This window comes from Capra hircus, chromosome 15 (assembly GCF_001704415.2).
Source record: "Capra hircus breed San Clemente chromosome 15, ASM170441v1, whole genome shotgun sequence".
NCBI lineage: Eukaryota > Metazoa > Chordata > Mammalia > Artiodactyla > Bovidae > Capra > Capra hircus.
In genome coordinates, this window is record NC_030822.1 from 46,987,603 (window position 1) to 47,015,308 (window position 27,706).

Genomic DNA, 27,706 nt, shown 5'->3' on the forward strand with positions numbered 1-27,706 from the left:
CACAGCAAGAGAAGCCACTACAATGAGAAGTCTACACACGCACGGCAACAAAGAGTAGCCTCCACCTGAAACTAGAGAAAGCCCAAGGGCAGCAATGAGGACCAGAAATAAACAAAGAAATCTTAGAAAAAGAAAAGAACTGAGAAAAAACTAAGATGGTAACAGACTGCTTCAAGTTGTGGCTTCTTTTGTTCTGTTTGTAACTGAACTTTTAAATATACAAAAGAAGATTACTAATTATCAATTAGTAAACTGATAATTGCTGAGTAAATTTTCACTTTATATATAATAGACTAGATAAAGTATTTTATGAATACTCTAAACCACACATTGTAGTTTGATGTTCTTAATTACCTACAAAGAGCATTTTTTAATACTAATTTTCATTTTCTTTAAACCATCCATTTCCCTGGTTCAGTCGCTAAATTGTGTCCAACTCTTTGCAACCCCATGGACTGCAGCACACCAGGCTTTCCTGTTCTCACTATCTCCTGGAGTTTACTCAAACTCATGTCCACTGAGTCGGTGATGCCATCCAACCATCTCATCCTCTGCTGCCCCCTTCTCCTCCTGCCCTCATCTTTCCCAGCATCAGGGTCTTTTCCAATGAAACAGCTGTTTGCATCAGGTGGTCAACATATTGGAGCTTTAATATCAGTCCTTCCAATGAATATTCAGGATCCGTTTCCCTATCATCACCAAAGCAATGGCTTTGTTTGCTTAATGTGGCTCTATAGCTCAGGAAATTAACTATCTTTATGCAAACACCAAAATCCTTTATGGTTTATTTCATACTATGTGCTATCAAGTTAAGGTTACATATAGACAGAGCCAAACCAGAAAGACAGAAGACATAAAAATGAAGGTTTTTAAAAGGTAAATATAAAAGTGAGTGTTTTCAATTAAATTGATATTACTTTATAAGAAAGTTGAGTCAGCATTATTTAGAATAAAATAAACTAAATGCAGAGATAAAGTCCTTGATTCCTTGGGTTCAAAACACTTTTTGGATTGTAAGTATCAGATAGGAACCATAAATGAAGAAAGGAAACTACAGGCTACTCAGAATGGCAAGTATAAAGAATAGTACTCATCTTGTCCTAGAAGACCAGAAATGAAGCAGCAAAAATTCCCACGGGTATCTAACATTCCTCTCAGTGCTTTCCCGGGAGACCTAAGTAACTGGTAGACACAGCAAGCTCTGTCAGTTATGATGAGTGTGAAAGTCAAGAAAACAAGAAATAAAAATTTTTAAAATGCAATGTCCTGAATCCTGGAGATCACTAATCCAACTCCCTAATTTCACAGGAGCAAAAAAACAAGGCCTAGAACTGGCACTAAATTCTATTTGTAGTAGGCTTAACTAAAAACAAATACCATAGTGACAATTTCACACTAATATCACAGTTGAATCAAAATAATCGTTTTAGGAGATTTCAAAAAAATACGGCGTTAACTAAGAGCATAAATACTCATTTTTAAAATCTGCATATTGGAAAAAATAGAAAGTGCCATTAATTTCAAGTGATATCTGACTCCAATCTTCTCCAAGGTCAAGAGGGGAACAGAGAATTTTCTAGAACATAACTTCAAAACACCTCTGCCTTTTCTGTGAAATATTTGTTACAATCCCACTCTAACTAACAGAAATAACATTCTAATTCATCTGAGGTTTTAATATTCATAAGCCATTTGTGTTTGTGTGTGTGCATATACATGTAAATAAAAAAGATCAGCTTAGTGGCAGAGTTTATGTAAATAACAATAAGATTCAAATGCAGGAAAAAAAGGCAGATCACAGAAAGCCTAATTTCTCAACATGCAAAATTTAAATGCAATAGTCACTCAACACAGTCTAATAGGGCTTGTGTGGAAAGAAAATTAAAGGAACTGGATGAACATTTATCAGATTAATTTCAAACCATTAAAAGATTATTTCCAAATTCTTAACCACACACACATAATGGTATGTATATGTGGCATAAAGGCATAGGTAATTTCTGATACATGCAATTTGCATTCTAAGTCACTGAATGTCTATTTTAAATGTCTACTGAAAAATGTGAGTTTAAAAAATCCAGTTAAGAGTAACCTTTGCACAGGAAAGAAACAGTGACTCTACTGATATTCTTCTTTCTCCCTTAAGGTATTCTGAAGAAAAAAGAATGCTGGTTAGAAAGTGATACATACGAAAGACAGAACTGTAATCAAACATTACCACCACCAACAACAACAAAAAATTACCAACAGTCTAGAAAGTCTAGTTTAATATTAATAAGCCCCTTATAATAAAAATGATGAATACACTCAAAAATGATCTAGGAACTCCAAACTCTGCTTTGCTTAAACCACAATGGGAAAATACTGGATTCAAAATAAATCACTCAGAAGCAATCTACATGTCCATCAGAGGAATGGCTAAAGAAGATATGGTACATATATACAATGGAATATTACTCAGCCATTAATAAGAATGAAATAACACCATCTGCAGCAACATGGATGGACTCAGAGAGTGTCATTCTGAGTGAAGTAAGTTAAAGGAGAAATATATGACATCCCTTATATGTGGAATGTAAAAAGAAACAATACAAATGAACTTACGTACAAAACAGAAACAGACTTACAGACTGAGAACAAGCTTACAGTTGCCAGAAGGGAAGGAGAGGACAGGACAGACTTTGGGATGGATATGTACACAGTGCTGTATTTAAAATGGATGACCATCAAGGACCTACTGTACAGCCCATGGAACTCTGCTCAATGTTATGTGGCATCCTGGATGGGAGGGGAGTTTGAGGGAGAATGTATATATATGACAGAGTCCCTTTGCTGTTCATCGGAAACTATCACAACATTGTTAACTGGCTATACTTCAATACAAAATAAATTAAAAAAAAAAAAAGAATAAATCTTCCAGGAGTGATCTACTTTTCCTTCTTCTGATAACAGATCTCACCCTGTTGGCTGCAATGTCTGTTGTCCACTCTTTCCTTCCGTGGGATTTTAATATCTGGTGCTGGCTGAAAGGACTCTTTCCTTTCTGCCAGCAAGACCACTGGAATACCAAGTCTAAGCTATCAGTGGCTTCAAAACCCCATCTGTAATAGAAGTAAACAAGCATGGTGAAAGGGCAGGGGGAGAAAGGGGAGGAAGCAAAGTCCAAAGAGAGGAGGCATCAACTACAGTGTGTGAACTCCTGGATCTTGCTGTCACTGAGCTCTGCCCCATCCCCTTTCTACTATATGGGTTTGTGAATCAATACATAACCTTTCTCGATTTATGCTAGTTTAAGGTGGGTTTCTTGCACTGACTAATATAGTAATATAATGGAAAGAAAACACACTGAACCGGAGGATGGAGACCTGGCTCTGTTACGACTAGCTGAGTAACGTGGACTTTAGCAGGTAACTTCTCCAAGTCTCAGTTTCTTCATATACTAAGAACACTGGACACATTTAAGATTAAAAGAACATTTCAGAAAGGCAATTTTATAACCTTCAGAAAATAAGTTTGCTTCTCTAATCTTGCTTATTATAGCATCTTTTACATCTAAATAGGACAGTATTTTGAATGTTAGAAAGTTCACAGCAAAATTAAGTCTCCTTGTAACACACACACAAAAAGGCATTTTCTAATTCTAAAGAAACTTCTACATTTAAGCCATATTTTCCCTCAGCAATATAGTATCAGAAGTCTACTGACCGACCTTAATTTTTCCTTCTAAATACTCAGAAACTTAACAGGTTCAAGTGTAGTTTGTGTTAACGTACCAATTAACTGTCTTGATGTTTTAGCGATAAAATATTTAGAAAATATTTTAAAATTTTAGAATTTTTAGCACTAAGCTGGTTTTGAAGTTAAATTTTTAAAACTTATTTAATAAGAATAACCTTTAATTTATAAAGAAAAATGTCTTACTTTGTAATTGATTGACAAAAAGCTGCTACTTCCTCACTCTGTACTTCAATTTCTTGTAGAAGAGAACTTTCAGTTGGCAAAGTACTGGTCCCATTTGGGTCTTTCTGTAATGAAAAAAAAAGTGTTTTATTTTAAACAAAATACTAAATAGCAATGTAGCACAAACACATTTTTATGAAAATATGTACAAAAATATGGAGGTTAAATAAACCATATCAGTAACAAAATTTTAAAGTATGGATTTCTATCCCTATAAAAGCAATGCCAACTAAGCCTTATTTAAAAGTTCATTGATTTTACTTGTTCAAAAGTAGAAATAGGCTGTACTTAGTATTGGTCAGTAAGAATGGAATGCTAAATACATTTCCATTCAAAATCTTTCAGAAATGAATACTTCAGAAAGTCAACAGCTAAATGAAATTAAAGGTCTACACTCTGTCTTACGAAAAGGAAGAGAAACTGAGACTCCTCTAATAAAGAATGAATTTTATGAGTGAGTGGGTATTTTCTATGTTAATAAACTTGTACAAACATCCTGACAGTTTCAAAAGTTAAATTTACATCTGACCAAAATTTCTATGATCAAATTTCTGATCAAAAACATTTAAGGACAAAAATTCACTACCCAAGCATAGTCAAACAGCAGAGTCCATTTAGAGGTGTTTTGACTTACTACATAAAAATACTTGACTTAGCACAAATTTCAAATGTAAATTTCCCTTAAAATTAGAATGGGAACATTCTCAACTTGAAATTGAGTGAAGGAGAACACCCTGTATAAATTTCAAGAGTTGTGGTGGATTTCAGTAACGATAGAACACAAGGCTTTGTCAGATAATTAAACTGAAAATTCAGGGCAACAATTCCTTTATTAATTTACTGCTTTTAAAACATGGCAGGGCCTTTTCTGCTATAATATGATATATACATGGTGAAGTGACCAGCCTGGAGTTCTAGAAAAGCTGCTACAACAAATAACAGAGTTCATGGATAAAAATAAAGGCAGACTACTCAAAGTCAGTGTAATCAAAGTCCTACCTAAAACAATGAGAAGTCCTTAAAAAAATACTAGCACAGTTATATCTCTACTAAATTTGCACCTAGAATTATGATCTTCTACTCTTTGAGGCCTCTTTAAATCTGGGAGCTCCTGCTTCCTACTTTGTTATATGCATTCTGAAGAGCAGAATTTCAATGAAGTTAAAAATACAATCCAGGATGTAGACTTCTTCACCAAAGCTCTTAATGCAAAAAGAAATGTCTTTACAGCTTCTCTGTCTACACTCACTGCTTCACCAGAATGCTTAACCCTGTGGAATGTGGAACTGTTCTTGAAGCCACCATTTTTTACTTCTGTGGAACTTTCAGTGTTTTTCTAGTATTTTCTTGAATTACTAAGGCTTTCCCTTTAACTATGAGAGAGTTTGTTCTTGACTGCTTTGAAGTATTAATATGCTGGGAGAGATGATTTTAAAACAAATGCTACTTCCCCATTATTCTGACATCAATCCCACAGGTACCAGTTACAGAAGTTAATTTGTGTTACAAAAAAAAGTATTATAGCAAATAGACCATACTATTCTAAAATGGATTTTTATATTCCTAGACTTTTAATACTCTATTACAGAGGAACAATATGGTTTAAATGTCTGGCTTCCCTGGTGGCTCAGTAGTAAACAATCCGCCTCAATCCCTGGTCCAGGAAGATCCCACATGCCTGAGAGCAAATAAGCCCATGCACCACAACTACCGAGCCTGTGCTCAAGAGCCCAGGGGCCCCAGTTACTGAAGCCCGCCCACCCTAGAGCCCATGCTCCAGAGAAGCCACTGCAATGAGAAGTCTGTGCACTGCAACTAGAGGGGAGCCCCTACTCCCTGCAATTAGAGAAAAGCCCAAAGAGCACCAAAGACCCAGCACAGCCAAAAATAAATAAATAAATGTTTGTTGTTTTAAAGAAAATTGTCTTATTTTTTTGTTATACAGAGACTTAATTTTCTTTCTAGCATTCAAAATACTATCCTACTTAGATGTAAGAGATGATATAACAAACAAGATTAGAGAACAAATATATAAATATTTTCTGCAGGTTAGAAAAATGCATTTCTAAACAAAGCCTCTGGCTTGCCACTCCAAGTCTGCCACAATCTAATCCAGTTGTATTTTCCAGAACTTCCCAAATGAATATTATATCCAAGTGAACCTGAATCATATCCTGTTCCTATAAAGTACAAACTGAATTATCTTGCCTCTAAATCCTTGCTGTTTGTCTTCAAAGCTTCCTCCTAACTTTCCCGCACAGCACAAGTCCAAGATCCTGTAATTTTTTAAGGCCCAGTGGAATGCCACTTCATCTACACTGTCTTCTATGAGAATTTAGCATTTCTTCCCTCCTAACATTTCTAAGTACTTAGTCTGAACCAAATACCGTATCATTACATCCTGTTTTATATTTGTCCTAATATGAAAGCTCCTTGAATACAAGAATCAAATTTAATTTGAATTTCGTATTTTTGTAAAACTTTATATCCAATTCAAAAGGCACTTAACCATTGGTTTAATTTGTTAAATGTTTTGTTCCCACTAAAAACAAGTTGAAAGTTACTTTCATATAACCAGTGAATTTGCCATAGTGATCATAAAACACTGAAAAATTATAAGGCACTAGATAGTTCCTTCAATGATTTCCTAAAATAGCAGTAATTTTCATAAGTAATGTATTCTATAAAATAAGTCTTATGATTATTATAATACCTAAAATACAGTGAGATGCCACACACAAAAATATCTAGCAATTACTGAGCATTTCTTACATGCCACATTCTGCTGTGAGAAACTCAGTCATTTATGTACATATGTATGTATTATTTATTTTTCATAAAGTTCTAGTTGATGTGTAACATGACTATTATGCCCATTTTACACATTAAAAAATGAGGCACAGAGAAGTTAGAGAGGCAACAAGGTCACAGGACTGAAACAAAGTTAATATTTCAACCTAGGCAACCTACCTTAATCACTACCTAGCTTAATCACCTCACAACCTAGCTTAATCACCTCACAACAAAGTCTCCTAAAAAAAAAAAAACCCTCTAAAACATGAGAGAGGGACTTCCCAGTGGCTAAGACTCTGTGTTCCCAATGCAGGGGGCCTGGTTGGGGAGCTAGATCCCACATGCTGCAACTAGAGATCCCGAGTGCCACATCTTAGACCCAGCACAGCCAAATAAATAAATAAATATTTTAAACAAAAAAATGAGAGAAAGACAGCATTGAGACCTTAGTACAGCTATGCTATTTTTTTTTAATGTATTTTTGTTGACCTATAACTATCTTTTCTTATCTGTTTTTCATATTCCACCTATTAACAGATTTTGAATCTCCTTAATGGCATTCCTAGATGCTTTTTTTTTTTTCAGAGAAGGCAATGGCACCCCACTCCAGTACTCTTGCCTGGAAAATCCCATGGACAGAGGAGCCTGCTGCAGTCCATGGGGTCGCTAAGAGTCCGATACGACTGAGCGACTTCACTTTCACTTTTCACTTTCATGCATTGGAGAAGGAAATGGCTACCCACTCCAGTGTTCTTGCCTGGAGAATCCCAGGGACAGGGGAGCCTGGTGGGCTGCCGTCTATGGGGTTGCACAGAGTCGGACACAACTGAAGTGACTTAGCAGCAGCAGATGCTTTTTCTTAATAAAAAAATACTTTTTACAGTGCCTTTCATGTATTAGTTCCTTCCTTTCAAGCAGGTTATGAGTTTCAATTGACAGTGGCAAAAACAGATTATAATAATCAATTATCTAGTCATACATTAAGGTAATAATAGATCTGGAAAATTAACTCAATGTTCTGTCCACAAAGTAAAAAACACCTGGGCTCCCAATGATTTCATCTGTACATCAATGTCATCATTTTCTTGTTTTTCTTCACTCTTTCTGAAACCAAAAAAATTTTTTTTCAATTTCACACCTACTCCCTCAACTCTTGCTCCCAATTCCTTCCTCAAACTGCAAACAACTTAAGCATCAATCATCTCTTTTCTTCAATGGTCTTGCACAAACTTTTATGCAGCATTCAAGGCTTTCATACTCCACTTATATACATACATCTTGTCTCCCCTTCTAACCCGAGTTCTTTAAGGATGAGATCTAAGAATGGTCATTATTTGTAACCCACACATTTTGTCCTTAAGTGTTTTTCTATGAATGAAAGAGGCAAATGATAGTAAGAAAAATGGCTAGTGTCATTACCCAATATATGAAACAAAGAAAGGTTTGTGGGGGAAGATACTGAGTTCTCTAGTAAATATTCTGGGTTTGGAAATCCATATGGATGTTTGGTAATCATCTAGAAATATTCTATTACAAATTTCTATTCAAGAGTTAAACATATTGAATTGAGAATCATACAATTTCTGCAATTTTCTTTCTTTTTTTTTTTTTGCAATTTTCTACAAGGAAATTTCTCTCTGCTAATTACTGTCAGCAACCATCAGGATCACCAAGGCAAACCAAAGGATTTTGGGTTCAATTTCCACCAATAGGAGACAGTTTCTTTAGGAGGCTGAGGGATACATAAGCGATTATACTTACTGGGCATCAAGATGGGACATTTCTTTATACATATAAGAATGGAGAAAGAGAGATTTATTATAAGAAATTAGCTCATGTGATATAAAGGCTGCCAAGTGATCTGGACTAGTAGCTTTCAAACTCTGTATCTATCTCAGAGCCTCAAGAATAAAGTACGGACTAAAAGAGAACAAATAAGATATATTAAAGACAGCCAAGAACAAAACCTTGGGGGAATACCAATGTTTAGAAGCTAGACAAGTAAAAGAAGTCACAGATTATAGGAAGGAAACTAGGAAGTAGATTTAACCAGGGCAATGGAAGAAGTTTCAAGAAAAAAATATGGTACATTGTTGCAAATGAGGCAACAAGGCTGGACAGTAAGTATGGTCACTGTACTGAAAATTAGTATTCATACTCCTAGGAACAACTTTCTGCAATATGATAGGAACAAGAGAGGATGGTGAAGAACTGGAAAAACAGTAAGTACAAATTCCTCTTTAAAGAATAATGGTGGAAAAATACTTTGGGGAGACAAGAACAAGAAAAGAGAGATGAGTTACATTTGAGAAAAGAGAAGGAATCTCTATCTCTTCCCTCCAAACCAGAAAGAAGAGGCAAATAAATCTTGAGGTGGACAAGTGCATACTAAGAATAACCTTGACCTCACTATATAAAAAAAGAAAGAAGAAAAAAACCCTAAGTAACTGGAAGTCCTAGCCACAACAATCAGACAAGAAAAAGAAAAGAAATCCAATTTGGAAAGGAAGAAGTAAAACTGTCACTGTTTGCAGATGACATGATATGAAAAATTCCTAAAGATGTCATCAGAAAACTACTGGAACTAATAAATGATTTCAGTAGGATACAAATGAATTTTGCAGGATATAAAATTAATATATAGAAGTCTGTTGTATTTCTATACACAAAAACTAACAGAATGAGAAATTAATAAAACAATCCCATTTACAACTGCATCAAAAATAACAAAATACTGATGAACAAATTTAACTGATACAGGTATAAGACCTGTACTTAGAAAACTGTAAGACACTGATGAAGGAAAGTGAAGACAACACAAATGGAAAGATATACTGTGCTCATGGACTAAAGAATTAATATTGTTAAAATGACCTTATTACCCAAAGCAATCTATAGATTCAACACAATCCTTACCAAAATACCAATGGTGGGACTTCTCCTGTGGTTAAGACTCCACATTACCACTGCAGGGAGCATGGGTTCAATCCCTGGTTGGGGAACTAAGATCCCATATGCCATGCAGCCAAAAAAACCCCACAAACAAACAACAGCATTCTTTACGGAACTAAAACAAACAATTCTAAAGTGTGTATGGAAACACAAAAAACCCTGCAACAGTCAAAACAGTTTTGAGAAAGAACAAAGCTGGAGGTATCATGCTCCCTGCTTTCAAACCACCCAACAAAGCTACAGGAACCAAAACAGTATGGTACTAGCACAAAGACAGACACATCAGTTAATGGACCAGAAAAGACAGCCCAGAAATAAACCCACACTTACACAGTGAATTAATCCATGACAAAGGAGGCAAGGACATACAATAGGGAAAAGATAGACTCTTCAATAAATTGTGCTGGGAAAACTGGACAGCTATAGGAAAAAAAGAATCAAACTGGACTTTCTCATACCATATAGAAAAATAAATTCAAAATGAATGCAAGACGTGAAACCATAAAATTCCAGGAAGAAAACAGGCAGTATGCTCTCTGACATTAATCTTAGCAATATTTTTTGTATAGCAAAGGAAACATCAATAAAATGAACAGGTGGTCTACTGAATGGGAGAAGATATTTGTAAATGATACATCCAATAAGGGCTAATACTCAAAATATACAAAGAACTCATACAACTCTATCAAAAAACAAACAACCTGATTTTTAAAATGAGCATTTTTTGAAAGACGATATACAGTGGCCAACAGACACATGAAAAGATGCTCATCGCTAATCATCAGGAAATGCAAATCAAAGCCACAATGAGGTATCGTGTCATACCTGTAAGAATGGCTATTGTCAAAAATAACAAATAACAAGTGTTGGTGATGAAAAGGGCACTCTACTGGACTATTGGTAGGAATGTAAATCGGTAGTCCCTATGGAAAACAATACGGAAAGTGAAGTCACTCAGTCATATCCAACTCTTTGCAACTCCATGGACTGGACGGAGCCTGTCAGACTCCCATTCATGGGATTTTCCAGGCAAGAATACTGGAGTGGGTTGCTGTTTCCTCCTCCAGGGGATCACCCCAAACAGGGATCAAACCTGGGTCTCTCGCACGGCAGGCAGACTCTTTACAGTCTGAGCTACCAGAGAGGTTCCTCAAAAAATTAAAAATAGAATTACCCTATGACTCAACAATTCCACTCTGTGGTATTTTTCCGAAGAAACCCAAAAACAGTAATTTGATAAGTTATACGCACCCCTATGTTCATTTCAGCATTATTTACAACAGCCAAGATATGCAAGCAACTAAAATGCCCACTAACAGAAGAACGGATAAAGAAGGCACAGGATACACACACACACAATGGACTGTTACTCAACCATAAAATATATCTCGCCATTTGGGACAATATGAGTGGACCAAAAGGTATTATACTAAGTGAAATAAGTCAGAAAAATACCATATAATTTCACTTATATGTGAAATATAAAAACATTTGAACAAATGAATACAATAAAACAGACATAGATAAAGAACCGATGGGGTACAGGGAGTGAGACAGGTGAAGGAAATTAAGAGGTACAAACTTCTAGTTACTAAACGAGTCATGGGGATGAATGGACAGCATTAGGAATACTATCGATAATACTGTAATAACTTTATTTAGTGACAGATGGTAACTAAGCTTATTATGGTGATCATTTTGTAATGTATAGAAATACCAAATCACTATACTATATTGTGTATCTGGAATTAACAGTGTTATAGATCAACTATAATTCAATTTTCTTAAAAGGTAATGGAAAAGGTAAATTAAGGGTTTAAGGAAAGTGATACAGGTTTGAAATAATTCACGAAAACTTACCAATACATACTTCATAAAGCAGTTATAAGAATAAGGGAAAGCTTTACATTTAAACAAGTTCCAGATTCATGCCATCTTACCCCAGAAATTAGATGGAACACCAAGTTTTCAATAAACGTATTTTAAGCATTAAGTATAAATGTATCAGTGCCATTCAGAACAAAGTCGGTTATTTCCTTAACTGAATTTCTTTAAATGTTTGTAGACTTCAGTAATCTATCCAAATACTGTATTATATACAACTAGACAATGGAAAACCACATTTTATTCAACTTTACATCATCTTCAAAATTAATGTTAGACATTGTGCTAAGTAGGATGTAAATGTTTATAATATTAATATAATCAATTTTTAGTCAATACCCACAGAACTTTGCAAAACCATTTCTATGAACATAATTTGATTCATTACTAAAATCTTTGAAACCTACTCAAAGTAGCTAAATTTACAGCTGTTAACTAAAAAATGTGATTTAAATTTAAATTGCCAGAAGACAGTGTTAAGTACTATGTCTTTTCCTTTCTGAAACAAAAATTTGAACTATTTAGATTATTATGAACAAAAGACACTAGAAGGAAATAGGAAGTAAGACTGCTGAGTGAGAAGAAAAACACCGTTCAGAGTTTTTACCACAAAGCATAAAATTCTTACAGGAAATGAATACTTACGTACATAAAGTAATTATAAAGAACAGGCACTGTAATCTTATTTCACAGTAAAAAACAGGAATCTCAGGGAAAATTTTATTGAATAGAAATGAATGGTGTGTGAAAATTAAAAGTTCCATGCCAATGTTTGTGCCACGGACTTCCAAAGCCAGCTTACTATTAGTATTCTGTTTACCCTTTTGGCCTAAATTAAACCAAACTTAATCTTCATGCACACAAACAAAATGATGAACTCTTAAAGAGTTAACAAAACCCCTTTTATAGCATTTGTAACAAATTCACACTAAACCTCTGATTGAAGACCTCCAATAACTATACACTGACCCCCTGAGAGCAACCACTACCAAATAAATGGCTATTTATAAATTTTGTTATTGATATTTAACTATATAACCTGCTTCCTTGAGTTTTCTTCCCCATTGGTCCTTGTTCTACTTTTTGGAACAATGAATTTTAAAACTAAACTAAACTGAATTTCTCAATTCACAGAAAAAAATATAAACAAATAGGATTTGTATAATCTTAAGCTTTCTCTAAAAGGTATTTTAACTTTTGGCACCTGCTACCACTTATCTATTAAAATCTAGCACAAAGAGCTATTTAATTTGTACAATGTAACACAATAAATTGGAAAATTTAGTACATAACTATTGCATCTTTTTTACAATAATATCATGATTTTCAGATAGTCTATTTCCTGAACTGTTTTGAGAACATATGTCCAAAATGTAAAACTTTAAAAGACAAAAAGTTTCAACTTCCTCTTTTACATGGTAACTTTCTAAACTTGAAATATTATTCCTGAAAGGATCTCAGAAATCATCTAGTCCAACCAGGTTTATATCAAAGATGAAGAAACTCAGATTCAGAGTGTGAATTATCTCCAATTAATATTCTCTTCTTCAGGCAAAATATGCCCAATCTTTTCAACAATTCCTTAAATAGCACAGCTTCTAGATCCTGAACATTGTAATTTTTTCTTTTCAAGACACATTCTCACTGGTCCCTCTTAGAATGTGGTGGTCAAACGTTAAGTATTAACAGAGTAGAACATAACAGAATGATCAACAACTATAGAACACCTCACAATGCCACAGTCAGACTCCTTTAAGAAGCCTGACGCTGCTGCTGCTAAGTCGCTTTAGTCGTGTCCGACTCTGTGCGACCCCACAGATGGCAGCCCACCAGGCTCCACCATCCATGGGATTCTTCAGGCAAGAACACTGGAGTGGGTTGCCATTTCCTTCTCCAACGCAGGAAAGTGAAAAATGAAAGTGAAGTCACTCAGTAAGTGTCTGACTCTTCGTGACCCCATGGACTACAGCCTACCAGGCTCCTCCATCCATTGGATTTTCCAGGCAAGAGTACTGGAGTGGGTTGCCATTGCCTTCTCCTTAAGAAGCCTAAGCCACCTCAATTCAGACACTGTGTCATTTAGTAAAGCTCTGACATAAACTGTAATAATCTACCTCCCATCTCTGACTGATCAGCTGATCAAGTCATGGTATTTTTGCTTACCTGGCTTTGACTCATGTCTCTCACAACCAATCTGCTTACTCCTTGATCCCTTCCCCTATACTTTAAAGAATCTAAGAATATGTTTCTGCTAAAACTTGCCCAGAAACCTAGTTAATTCCTAGAGTCTGAGTGACTAGTAATTCTCTGCACTCCCATGTGATCTGAACTCACAGATCTTGCTGGGGGAAACCTATCTTTAGAAAACTACCTGTCCTCATCAGTCCTGCAAGATGATTTCTGAAAGCACCCCAAATTGGGAAATATCAAGATGATACTGTGGAAAATATTAAAAATGAGTAGGAAAAGATGTATGCAGAGAGAAAATGAAAGGAACATAAATGAGTATCACAGCCCTGAAAGGGTGGAGAAAACATCAGTTGAACCAGAAATGACCAGTCTAAACCATAGATGGCAACTGGGAAAGGTATGCTTTGCAGCAAAAGAACTGTCAATCTATGCTATGGGTTTTGAGTCACAAAGAAACTGAAAAAGAAAATACTGACATTAACTGGAGATAAGTCATTCTCTGGATCTAAGTTTCTGGATCCATGAAATGAAGTTGGTTAGACTAGATGACTATGGTTATCATCTTACACATCTCTAAAATGAGTTCATTTAACTAATTACAATACTGTTATTACATGAAAAAATTAATAATTACTTAACTTCTTTACATTTCAGTTTCCTCAACAGTGAAATAGGCATGATCGCTCTGATCTCACAGGATTGTAAGGAAGTCTCTACTGTCTCAGTGATTGTAAAAAAGAAATAAACCAAAGTCATTTATAAATATTTTATTAAATTCAAGATAATCTATTATTCTGTGGCTACAATGCATATACTGTAGAGGTGCAAACACATACATATGAAGTGTGATGCACGAAGCAGGAACATTATTTGAAAATGACCTGGATGCTCACTCTGGGTTGCCTGGACTAACAGGGGTTCTGCCTTCCACCAATGGGAGGCCTGAGTCTAAACTCAGCTCCACAGAGGACCAGAGGAGACTCTATCCCTGATAGCAGAGACTGCAACTTCCCACAGGTCATGAGATCTCCAGGTTCTAGGCAGCTAAACAGCTGATATCCCTAATCCAGCCCACACGGTGTCAAACACATGCCATCATGGTTATGTCCATAAAAACGAGATCCACAGTTGGAGAGGGATCTCTCTACTGGAACACTGACCCAAATATGAAATCAAGCAGGAATGTGGCCTAAGCACAACAGGAGGATCGGGGGACCAGTGTCTTTCTTTGAAAAAAAAAAAAAAACCTGAGGAAAAATTCATAGAATATAAAATCTGCCGTATTAACCAATTAAAAATGTACAATTTGTTGGCTCTCAATACATTCATAACGGAGTGTAAACCACCACTATTATGGTAAGAACACTGCAATGTTCTAATTTCAGAACATTTTCATCACTTGCCCCCCAAATCCCTGTACCCATTACTCATTCCTCATTTCCTCTTTCTCTCAATCCCTCAGCAAACAATAATCTGCTTTCTTCCTCTATGGATTTGTGTTTTCTGGACATATCATATAAATTGAATCTACATGTTTTTTTGTGTCTGGCTTCTTTCATTTACAACGTTTTCAAGGTTCATCTATGCGGTTTCCTTTGTTTGGGTGAATAATATTCCATTGTATAGACACATTTTTGCTTGCCCATTCATCAGCTGATGGACATTGGGTTGTCTCACCTTCTGGCTCTTCTGAATAAAGTTGCTATGAACAACCCGATTTCTATTTATTTTTTTTAACCCGATTTTTTAAATGGACAAATGATTTAAACATACATTTCTTCAAAAAAGATGAAGAAATTGCAAACAAGCATATGAAAAGATACTCAACATCACTAGCTATCAGGCAGTTCAGTTCAGTTGCTCAGTCGTGTCCAACTCTTTGCGACCCCATGAATCACAGCACGCCAGGCCTCCCTGTCCATCACCAACTCCGGGAGTTCACTCAGACTCACGTCCATTGAGTCCGTGATGCCATCCAGCCATCTCATCCTCTGTCGTCCCCTTCTCCTCCTGCCCCCAATCCCTCCCAAGCATCAGAGTCTTCTCCAATAAGTCAATTCTTTGCATCAGGTGGCCAAAGTACTGGAGTTTCAGCTTTAGCATCATTCTTTCCAAAGAAATCCCAGGGCTGATCTCCTTCAGAATGGATTGGTTGTATCTCCTTGCAGTTCAAGGGACTCTCAAGAGTCTTCTCCAACACCACAGTTCAAAAGCATCAATTCTTTGCACTCAGCCTTCTTCACACTCCAACTCTCACATCCATACATGACCATAGGAAAAACCATAGCCTTGACTACACGGACCTTAGTCGACAAAGTAATGTCTCTGCTTTTGAATATGCTATCTAGGTTGGTCATAACTTTCCTTCCAAGGAGTAAGCGTCTTTTAATTTCATGGCTGCAGTCACCATCTGCAATGATTTTGGAGCCCAAAAAAAATAAAGTCTGACACTGTTTCCACTGTTTCCCCGTCTATTTCCCATGAAGTGATGGGATCAGATGCCATGATCTTCGTTTTCTGAATGTTGAGCTTTAAGCCATCTTTTTCACTCTCCACTTTCACTTTCATCAAGAGGCTTTTGAGTTCCTCTTCACTTTCTGCCATAAGGGTGGTGTCATCTGCATATTTGAGGTTATTGATATTTCTCCCGGCAATCTTGATTCCAGCTTGTGTTTCTTCCAGTCCAGTGTTTCTCATGATGTACTCTGCATGTAAGTTGAATAAGCAGGGTGACAATATACAGCCTTGACGTACTCCTTTTCCTATTTGGAACCAGTCTGTTGTTCCACGTCCAGTTCTAACAGTTGCTTCCTGGCCTGCATACAGATTCCTCAAGAGGCAGGTTAGGTGTTCTGGTACTCCCATCTCTCTCAGAATTTTCCACACTTTATTGTGATCCACACAGTCAAAGGCTTTGGCATAGTCAATAAAGCAGAAATAGACGTTTTTCTGGAACTCTTGCTTTTTCCATGATTCAAAGGATGTTGGCAATTTGATCTCTGGTTCCTCTGCCTTTTCTAAAACCAGCTTGAACATCTGGAAGTTCACGGTTCATGTATTGCTGAAGCCTGGCTTGGAGAATTTTGAGCATTACTTTACTAGCATGTGAGATGAGTGCAATTGTGCAGTAGTTTGAGCATTCTTTGGCATTGCCTTTCTTTGGTATTAGAATGAAAACTGACCTTTTCCAGTCCTGTGGCCACTGCTGAGTTTTCCAAACTTGCTGGCATATTGAGTGCAGCACTTTCACAGCATCATCTTTCAGGATCTGAAACAGCTCAACTGGAATTCCATCACCTCCACTAGCTTTGTTTGTAGTGATGCTTCCTAAGGCCCACTTGACTTCACATTCCAGGATGTCTGGCTCTAGATGAGTGATCACACCATCGTGATTATCTGGGTCGTGAAGCTCTTTTTTGTACAGTTCTTCTGTGTATTCTTGCCACCTCTTCTTAATATCTTTTGCTTGTGTTAGGTCCATACCGTTTCTGTCCTTTATCGAGCCCATCTTTGTGTGAAATCTTCCCTTGGTAAAATTACAGTAAGATGCCACTTCACATTTCCCATCCATTAGGAAGGTTAAAACCCCCAAAATGGAAAATAACAAATGTTGACAAGGATGTAAAGAAACTAGAACTCTCATATACTGTGAGGGTTGGAAAGGGGATGATGTAGCCACTGTGGAAAACAGTTTGCTGGTCCTCAAAAAGTTAAACATAAACTAGCCAGCAATTCCACTCCTAGGTATATGCTCCCTTCCCCACATTTTTTGATTTGGCTTAGTCTTCCCTTCTCCTTACAAATATTTTAGGAAATGACAGATGCTCTGTAAAAACAAAAACCAAGACAAAAGACAACAGAGAATATTAAGAAAAAATAGTCTGATATTATACTTATGATTCCAATTTAAAATGTTAAATTTACCTGTAACTTTTAAATTGAAAGGTGTTAAGAAATTATGTTACTAAATGTGCAAGCAGTATTGAAAAGCTGAAGAGAATTAAGAACATATATTTCTCAGTGTGAGCTGCAGTCAAAATGTATTTGGAAAACACTGCACTGGTTAAGATTTTTCTGGATTCTGATCATGTTATCCAAAAACATCCTCATTCTTTTTTCGTAACCCTTAGTATCTACTGTTTTCTCCCTAGACATCTAAAATGGCTTTTAAAAATCAACAATTCAACATAAACCCATCCAAATCATGCAAAATTTGCTTCTCTTTCCCGAAATCCTAGTTGATTCTCACTGCCTAAAGGGTAGTTAAATGCTGATCTAATTAACTGAATGATATGATTCATATTAAGGTGAGAATGAAGCTTAAACATTCCTAGAATCCACAGATGATATAAACGCAAAATAAAAATCTTCAGTGGTATACTATATATGGAAAGGAAAAGTCTAAACCTTACTGCCCCCTCCTGTAAGAGAAGACATTCTGCTCCATGCACCCTTATCTAATTCTTCCAGACAGTAAGACTATATGAACTCAGCAAATATACTATATAGATTATAGCTCTATTCTTCACTTGCATCAATCTAAGTGTTTAAAGAGAGTCCTTTAAATGGCTTTTCTCCCATCTCTCTGAGGCCTCCCTTCCTTTCTTCCTTTTTCACCTCCTTTCCTCCCTCCTGTTCTTCTATTCCTTCATGGTTAAAAACAATAAAACAATATACATTAGAATTTCTATAATGGAGTTAAAAACCAAAATTCCTCATCTACTCTGAAAAATAAAGGTGCTAAAGCAAAGAAAGTAGGACCACATATAATGAATGGAGAGGGAAAGACAGATAAAAATTATCTTAAACACCTATAAGCAACAGCCAGATCCTTAGGTTTTCAAAACGCACAATCCTAGAAAAAGATATTAATAGCAATTAATTTTTCAGTTGGCCTAAACACATTTAATCCTTTATCATACAATCTAAGATGCACAGTGTACTTAAGAATAAAAGAAAACAAAACTCAAAAAAATATTTCTTTCACCTAATAAATTATGTACACAAACATGAATTCTGTGGTATACTAAGTTTGAGAAGTTTGTAAGAAAAGACTATACCTGATATATTTGGCTCTGGACTTTTGTAGGCTGAGTTGTTCGAATATTTAAAGACTGGCTTCTTGTTACTGTTGCTCCAGAAAGAGATTTTCCATTCACCTTTCTGTCAAGGTGACAACTTGCTGGTGATCTCTCCTCAAGAAGAACAGCATCCCAAGGATCATCTGCTAGCAAATCTGGCACATTTTTCTCCTCTTCATGGTCCTCTACCTCTACATTGTCCACCTTAGGCTTACTTAGAGGATCCAAGTCTAACCAATCAAATTTACTGATGTCTTCAGACTTTGGAGATACCTGCAGATTGCTGATTGTAGTTTTTGAATTTATCTCCAAATCAGTCCTTGCTTTTCCATTTTTTAAAAATTCTGATGTGCTAGCTATTTTGTCAAACAGCTTTGCCATGTCAGGACTGACAACTGGGCGATAGATAGGTAAGCTTCCTTGTGGATGAAAGGGTGTGGCAGATGTCAAAGGATATGAAAAATATGGAGACTGTCCTGGAAGTCTTAAATATATAGGTTCTGTGGATGCAAAAGTAGGCATTCTTGGGTTGAAGCCATTTTGGAATGCAGTCTGTTTAGTACTGTAAGTTGACTGATAAATAGAAGGTAAAGTGTAACTGGAAGGTCCAGATAATCCAGGTGGCCACTGTCCTCTCTGAATAGCAGGTCTAAGATAGAGTTGTGCTGATAATGAAGGGTTCAGAACAGGAGTAACTGGCAATACAGGTGTTTTCCTAGACTCAAAACTGTCATCCAGCAATAGTTTCTCAAGTTCAGCTTGGGTAAGCTTTTCTACATCAATATCTACTGCTCTTTTTTGGGTATCTGATTCAGGAAACACCATGAGATCATAATCCTGTTTATTATAAACCTGTGCTTTTTGTCCGGTGCTGCTAGACAACTCAAAGCCTCTCTGATTATCAGTCACCTGCCTGTCCTTTTGCAGTTTTGCTAAAGCCTCTGCTTCCATCTGTAATGCTTCTTCTTTGCCTACATCTTTTGTTCTTGTTGATTCCGGAGGGGAAGATGAGCATTTCTTAAATCCATTGTTGCTGGATATCTGAGCCATGTCCACTTACAAATCCAAACCTTCCCAATCTAGTTTTCTCTTGTAGTTTCCAAAATAGCAAGACCTGTACATAAAAATAAATATAACACTCCATTAGATTTTTGAAACACAAATTTGTTTAGTTTGTAACCCAGCACGTATGATTTAGGGCTTCCCTTGTGGTTCAGCTGGTAAAGAATTCTCCTGCAAGGCAGGAGACCTGGGTTCAATGCCTGGGTTGGGAAGATCCCTTGGAGAAGGAAACAGCTACCCACTCCAGTATTCTGGCCTGGAGAATTCCATGGATTATATAGACCATGGGGCTGCAAGGAGTCGGACATGACTGAGCGACTTTCACTTTCACATATGATTTAGGATGTCACGCCATTTACACCATGAAATGAAATGAAATGGAGAAAATCTGGGTTAAGGAACACTTTTAAAACATCTCATACACTGTTAAGAGAGATGTTTAAACATACATGACTTTACCCCATTCCCTGACCATCAGGAAAGCTAACACAGTATATGAACTCAAGCTTTCACTTCCGTTGTCACAATGAGTGTCATTAACCAGTTGCATTTCTGGCAGAATTCTTGGCATGAAATGGCTTAAGTGCTAGTCACATATTTTCAAGAGTTCTGACAGGGTTTACTGGAATACAAAGAGCAAGTCAAAATAATTCCAATCTTTTGCTATTTGTAAAAAGGCTCAAAAGCCAATTAGCAATAAAAGTATTCAACACCTAGTAAATAAATTAAGTAACTATTATTTTATCAAATCATCATATGAAAAACTAAGGGCTTATAATATTCTAGAAATTTTTTAAATGTACACGGTAACATAGATTAGAATAATAAGCGAAGTGTTAAGGTTGTAAGAAGCTCTAATACTCCACTCAAAGGTTATTACAGCTGAATTTGCCACATAGTTCTGATCACACTTCTATTCTGATTATCTGAAGTTAAATCAATAGTTACTAAAATTTCTCCTTTTCAAACTGCGAAACTATTCATAAACTAGAAGATAGTTTATTAAAACTTTTTCACGCATGCATGAATGCTTAGTCACTCTGTTGTATTCAAGGTAGCTTGGTGGTAAAGAATCCGCCTGCCAATGCAGGAGACGCAGGTTCAATCCTTGGGTTGAGAAGATCCCCTGGAGTAGGAAATGGCAACCCACTCCAGTATTCTTGCCTGGAAAATTCCAGAGACAGAGGAGCCTGGCGGGCTCAGTCCCAGGGGTTGCAAAGAGTCGGACACGACTGAAAAGGTACGCACTGATTTGAGATACACATAGTTTGAATATTTATAAAGCAAGAGAGAGCCTGTTTATATCCTTATAAATGTTTAGTGAAAGGAGGTAGAGAACCGTCCAAAGTAAATTCAAATAAAGGAGAAATTTTAGTATTGTAACACAAATGCAAATCCTAAGTGTTGAGATATATTAAATGAATAAATTATTAGCAATAAGGATATGAAGAAAGGTATTCAAGAAAGATATCTTTTGCAATTCTTCTATATACAACTATAGTTGAATTTGAGTCATTTCACTGAAAAGCTATCCCAAATTTTCCCCTTCTCTGCCAGGCTACAAAACTAGGTGTGACGTACACTTAACGTCTGTGCACTTCACTGTATGTAAATGTCTTTTATCAAAAGAAAAAACTGAATATTGACTTGCTAAATACACGCAGCAGGTACTTAAAGAGAAAAGAACTAATTTATTTCAATTTATTTTGAAATGCATCAAAAAATAAGATAAACTGATAAAAGAATGATAGATGGATAAATATATAATGAAGCAGGTATAGTGAAATGTTAACAGTAGAATATAGGGGGTAGATATGTGGATATTCACTTTGAAATTCTTTCAACTTGGCTTCATTTATTGTGAAAATTTTCACAATAAAGTGTTGGGGGAGGGACAGGCAGAAATTCCTCCCATTCCATATACACATCTGTTTTGCAATGCAACTTTATTACTCTTCCCATAAAGAGGTGGGGTCCATTTCTCTACGTGATCTGAGCTGGCCTTGCGACTTGCTTTGACCAACGGAATGTGAAAGAAGTGACACTGTGGGAGTTCTAAGTCCATCCTAAGTCTTTCATATCTAAGTCTATCATCTAGGCTGACGGCTTCAGCTCTTTCTTCCGAGTGCAGCCACTGCCATGTGAATGCTCATGAGGATGAGAAAGCACAAAGAGAGGTCCAGGTAACAGCCAGCATCAACCAACAAGTGTGTGCGTGCAGCCACCATCACAGACCACCCATCCACAGCTGAGATGACCACAACCACGAGTGACCTAGGGCCAGCAGAAGAAAGTACCCAGCCTGAGTTCAAGTCAAATTGCTAGTGCACAAAATCATTTTGGAATGGTCTGTTACCTAGCAATAGATAACTGGTAAACCTTTTCTTACTTTTAGAAAACAAAATTGAAGCCACTTACATATTTAATAACAAATTTCTGTTTTAACTTCCGTAGTCACCATTACTACTTTCCTTTACATGTCCTCAGAGAATAATCAATCCCTTTTCCTTTCTAAGGAGGCCCCCTCCACCTATATCCTGACCCAACTGAATGTCCCTTCTTTATCAATGACTGCCTCCTTTGCACTGTTAATTTCTCCTTTTACCTGCTTCTGCTCCTCTACCATAAAAATGTTTAAATTTTCTCCATACTTAGGGGAAATATCTGAACATTCCCTTTACACTCTAGTAGCTTTCGTTTTTTCTCCTTTCACTGCCAAGTTTCTCAAATGAGTGACCTAGAAAGTCCTTTCCTTACTCTGCCTTAAAAAAATTCTACTTGCCCTTCAGAGCCCAATTCAAAATACAGTCTCTATATGGAATTTAGAAAGATGGCAATGATGACCCTGTATGCAAGACAGCAAAAAAGACACAGATGTGTTTAGCAGACTTTTGGACTCAGAGGGAGAGGGAGAGGGTGGGATGATTTGGGAGAATGGCATTGAAACATGTATACTATCATGTAAGAATCGAATCACCAGTCTATGTCCGATGCAGGATACAGCATGCTTGGGGCTGGTGCACAGGGATGACCCAGAGGGATGTTGTGGGGAGGGAGGTGGGAGGGGGGTTCATGTTTGGGATCACATGTACACCCGTGGTGGATTCATGTCAATGTATGGCAAAACCAATACAGTATTGTAAAGTAAAATAAAGTAAACATAAAAATTAAAAATAAAATAAAGTAAGGACTATCTAGGAATAACAAACAAACAAACAAAAAATACAGTCTCCTATCTGAAGCTTTATTAAGCACCTTCTATCAGAATTTATCTTTTTATTATAGCTCAACTAAAAATTTTTATCTTTACTTTTTATGCTGCTCTTGCCTGCTCAGCATCCTTCCTTCTGGTAGCAGAATTTGTAAGTTCCTTTTTGGAAACTATTTGTCTTTGTTTCATCTACTTTGAATTGAGCTAGACCATCCTCACTCCACCCCCAATCCCTCACCCCCACCCCACAGTACCCCGACTCCAAAAGATTCAAGTGTGGCCAAACCAGACTTAAGGCCAGAATTTCTGGAACTGTTTGGAAAGGAAGCTTATCATTGAGGTTGCTAAGCTGATAGGATGTAAGCCTGGCACTGTTTGGGCCATCTTTGCCACCACTTGAGGAGATACTGCCTGAGAATGAATCCAAGTCACAAGAAAGTAGAGCTAAGATAATGAGATAAATTCTACATGTTACATTAAATATCTGGATCTAACCCATGTCCAAGGTCAATCTTTCATTTATGTAAGCCCATAAATCCCTCTCCTTGCTTAAGCTGGTTTAAAATTACTTTTTGCCATGATAACCAAAAGTATCTTAACACAGAATCTGTAGCCTGTATGTCTACCCAAACAGATTAGAATAAGCTTGTGAGGAGGGCTAGTTTGCTTATTTTCCCTCCCCACTACATTTAAATGCACTTTGCTTAATAAATATGGAACTTAATGCAATGAACATGTGTTTTAACAGGAAGGAATGAAAGCTATTAAAAAGACTTAAAGAAGGGATTTCAGATGGCACAAAAATATTAATATATGATGAGAAAAATGAGTCAAATTTAACTACCTGCTATCCAACACAACACACTGCCTGTTTTTCACAAAGCTAGGTGGATTAGAACAAAACAACATTTTGAAAGATAAACATTTGGTTTGGTTTGGTTTAGTCACTAAGTCGTGTCTGACTCTTGAGACAGGCTCCTCTGCATGGGATTTTCCAGGCAAGAATACTGGAGTGGGTTGCCATTCCCTTCTCCAGGGGATCTTCCCGACCCAGGGATGGAACCCAGGTCTCCTGCACTGCAGGCAGACTCTTTACCGACTGAGCTACAAGGGAATTCAATTTATCTTCCACAAACATAATGCTGATTTGTTATTTAAAGTATTCTTCTGGCTACCCTATTTGCTAATGATAGGACTTGTTCTCAAAGAGGTAATCTGGATTTTAAGTACATTTGAGATACAGTTAATTCAATGGATTGCCTACTTATTCCAATTATTTCAAATTAATGTCATCTTTCATTTACTGCTAAAGGTATAAAACTAATACTTTAAAATATATTTTAACAATGAACATCATGTTTTCTCACATTATCAATTCATTTGCTTGCTCTATCCCTAGTTCCAACCCAGAAAGTAAATACAACTCTAAGTAGTCATTAACAGCTGTCTGTTAGCAGCTAAATATCATATTTTAAAGTTTTTGGTCTTAAAAAAATTACATATTTTAGTTTCCCAGAAGATTATTAAGCATGTATGCTGCTGCTGCTGCTGCTAAGTCACTTCAGTCGTGTTCGACTCTGTGCGACCCCATAGATGGCAGGCAATCAGGCCCCACCATTCCTGGGATTCTCGAGGCAAGAACACTGGAGTGGGTTGCCATTTCCTTCTCCAATGCATGAAAGTGAAAAGTGAAAGTGAAGTCGCTCAGTCGTGCCTGACTCTTAGCGACCTCATAGACTGCAGCCTACCAGGCTCCTCCACCCATGGGATTTTCCAGGCAAGAGTACTGGAGTAGGGTGCCATTGTCTTCTCCGAAGCATGTATACCCAAATGATAATAAGGAACTTAAAAGGCTGTCCAAGAGTAACCCTGTGCCTCAGCTATTTTTCTAAGGCTGCTGCACTGATATGCTCCATTAATTTTTTAAAATAAAACTTCACTTGATGACAAACATTTAGCAGGAAATAATTTCCAACATGCTCATTCAAAATGAAAAGTTCAATGCTAATGTTCCACTAATTCAAGCTGGGAAAGACAATGTAACTTGTTTTTGAATGATGACTGTATAACATCTGCCAAAAATTTCCCAACATAAAGTAACTCAGTGCAGATCACAAGGCTGTAGCTACTTTGAAATTCTTTAAAAGAGGGCAATTAAACTATTCAGTTAAACTTTTGGAAACCATTCGCAGACCCAAAGGAATTAATTTAAAAGCTGTTGGCTTCTACTGACACTCATTTACAATTTAAATTTAAATCTCAGACAAAAATAAAACAAGTCAGTCCTGCTATCCATCTAAATGCTTTCTGATCTTAAAATTCAAAATACATAAGAAAATGGAAAAACTGATTTGAATTCAACAATACAAATACTCTCCTTGAAAATGAAAATGAATATCAAAGACAAATAAGTTATGGTACCTCCATGGATTGAATTTATGCCACTACTAAAAATAAAATTATGAAGACTACAGTTAAATTTTTTTTTTTTAATTCTAGAAAATATCTATACAGCTCCACCTACCCAGAGACCTAGATTACCGTGGTGGCTCAGTGGTAAAGAATCCACCTGCTGCTGCAGAAGACACAGGTTTGATTCCTGGGTTGGGAAGATCTTTTGGAGAAGGAAATTGCAACCCAATTCAGTATTCTTGCCTGGGAAATTCCATGGAGAGAAGAGACTGGCGGGCTACAGTTCATGGGATCACAAAGGAGTTGGACATAACTTAGTGACTGCTGCTGCTGCTAAATCGCTTCAGTCGTGTCTGACCCTGTGCGACTCCATAGATGGCAGCCCACCAGGCTCCCCGTCCCTGGGATTCTCCAGGCAAGAACACTGGAGTGGGTTGCCATTTCCTTCTCCAAAGCATGAAAGTGAAAAGTGAAAGCGAAGTCGCTCAGTCGTGTCTGACTCAGTGACTAAACAACAACAAATACATAGACCTGTGATTGGAGATATACAGATACTATATGTCAAGCACTGCTTTAAGCAATATATTAACTAATTTAACCTTCACAAATTCTATTAAGTAGCTGCTACTACTATCCCTAGTATACAAATGTTATATTAATATAATGTGCCCAAGCCCATAGCAGCTAGGCAAGTGGTGAAATTAGGACTCAAATTCAGGTGGTGTTTTTATGTTAACAGTTATATGGAATCAGTAAGTGTCCAGACATATCTTATCCTTTAAAAATATCAATTTTCTTTCTCAATCCTAGGGATATTTCTGTCTGCATTAATAAATTTTGTTTCTTTTAATTCTATCATGAAGTAGTTAGTATCGTTTTTTAGCTGTAACATACATCATGGATTCAGTGGACATGAATTTGAGCAAGCTCTGGGAACTGGTGATGGACAGAGAAGCCTGGCATGCTATACAGTCCACGGGGTTGCAAAGAACAGAACACGACTGAGTAACTGAACTGAACTGATGCATCAATTTATCAGCTAATTTATTATAACCAGATGACTAGCAAAGTTATAATTCATTGAATTCCTATCTTATTTACCCTCTACTCTCAAACTTCAGCTACAGTTGCTGAATGAATGCATAATGCATCAACGAGTAGAGAACCTAAGACACCATATCTTTTATCAGAAAAACTAAACTCTGAAACAAACAAATAAAACAGACTAAAAGAACTAATTTATTAATAATTCAGCTGAAATGGAAAAATCACATGGTTGAGCTCAGAATAAAAAAATGGTAGGAGAAAAATTATCTTGAAAACTAGGAGGGAAAGAGACGGCAATAGAAAAGTAAACATAGGAGAAAGGAACTCCATCTGTGCTTAAAAACAAACTGCATTAGAAAATAATACTCTCCTCCTTTTGGTTCAAGATGGCGGAGTAGAAGAACGTGTGCTCATCTCCTGTGAGAGCCCCAAACTCACAACCAGCTGTTGAACAACCATCGACAGGAGGACACTAGAACCCACCAAAAAAAGAAAACCCATGGCCAAAGACAAAGAAGCCACAGCAAGACAGCAGGAGGGACACAATCACAGTAAAATCATATCCCATACCCGCTGGGAGGTGACCCACAAACTGAAGAACAATAATACCAACAAGTTCTCCCACTGTTGTGAAGGTTCTGACCCCAAATCAGGCTTCCTAACCTGGGAATCCCCAGGGAATCTGACCTTGAAGGCCAGCAAGATTTGACTGTAGGACTTCCACAGGACAGGGGGAAACAAAGCCTCCAGCCTTGGAAGGTCCAAACAAAATCTGACATGTACCAAGACCCACAGGAAAGGAGCAGTGACCTCACAGGAGACTGAACCAAAACCACCTGCTAGTGTTGAAGGGTCTCCTGTGGAGACACAGGCGGCAGGGGCTCACCACAGGGATGAGGGACTGACAGCAGGAGTCCTGGAAGGCCCCACTGGCCCAAGCCGTCTTGTGCACCGTGATTATTGTTCAGTCATGTCTGACTCTCTGCAACTTCACGGACTATAACCCGCCAGACTTCTCTGTCCATGGGGATTCTCTAGGCAAAAACACTGGAGTGGGTTGTCATGCCGTCCTCCAGGGGATCTTCCCAACTTACAGACCGAATCCAGGTCTCCC

The 27,706-nt window shown here is 37.0% G+C and overlaps 1 protein-coding gene across 1 annotated transcript in view; it reads right to left on the minus strand.

The window, feature by feature from the left end:
- Positions 1-27,706, minus strand: part of PIK3C2A (phosphatidylinositol-4-phosphate 3-kinase catalytic subunit type 2 alpha) — a 113,226-nt gene that overhangs the window by 58,062 nt on the left and 27,458 nt on the right. The window contains exons 2-3 of the mRNA XM_018059609.1: positions 18,840-19,974; positions 3,922-4,025 (exon numbers count right to left, since the gene is read on the minus strand). Coding sequence (XP_017915098.1) covers positions 3,922-4,025; positions 18,840-19,910 — 1,175 coding nt within the window. The 5' untranslated portion in view covers positions 19,911-19,974. The remainder of the gene's footprint in view (positions 1-3,921; positions 4,026-18,839; positions 19,975-27,706) is intronic.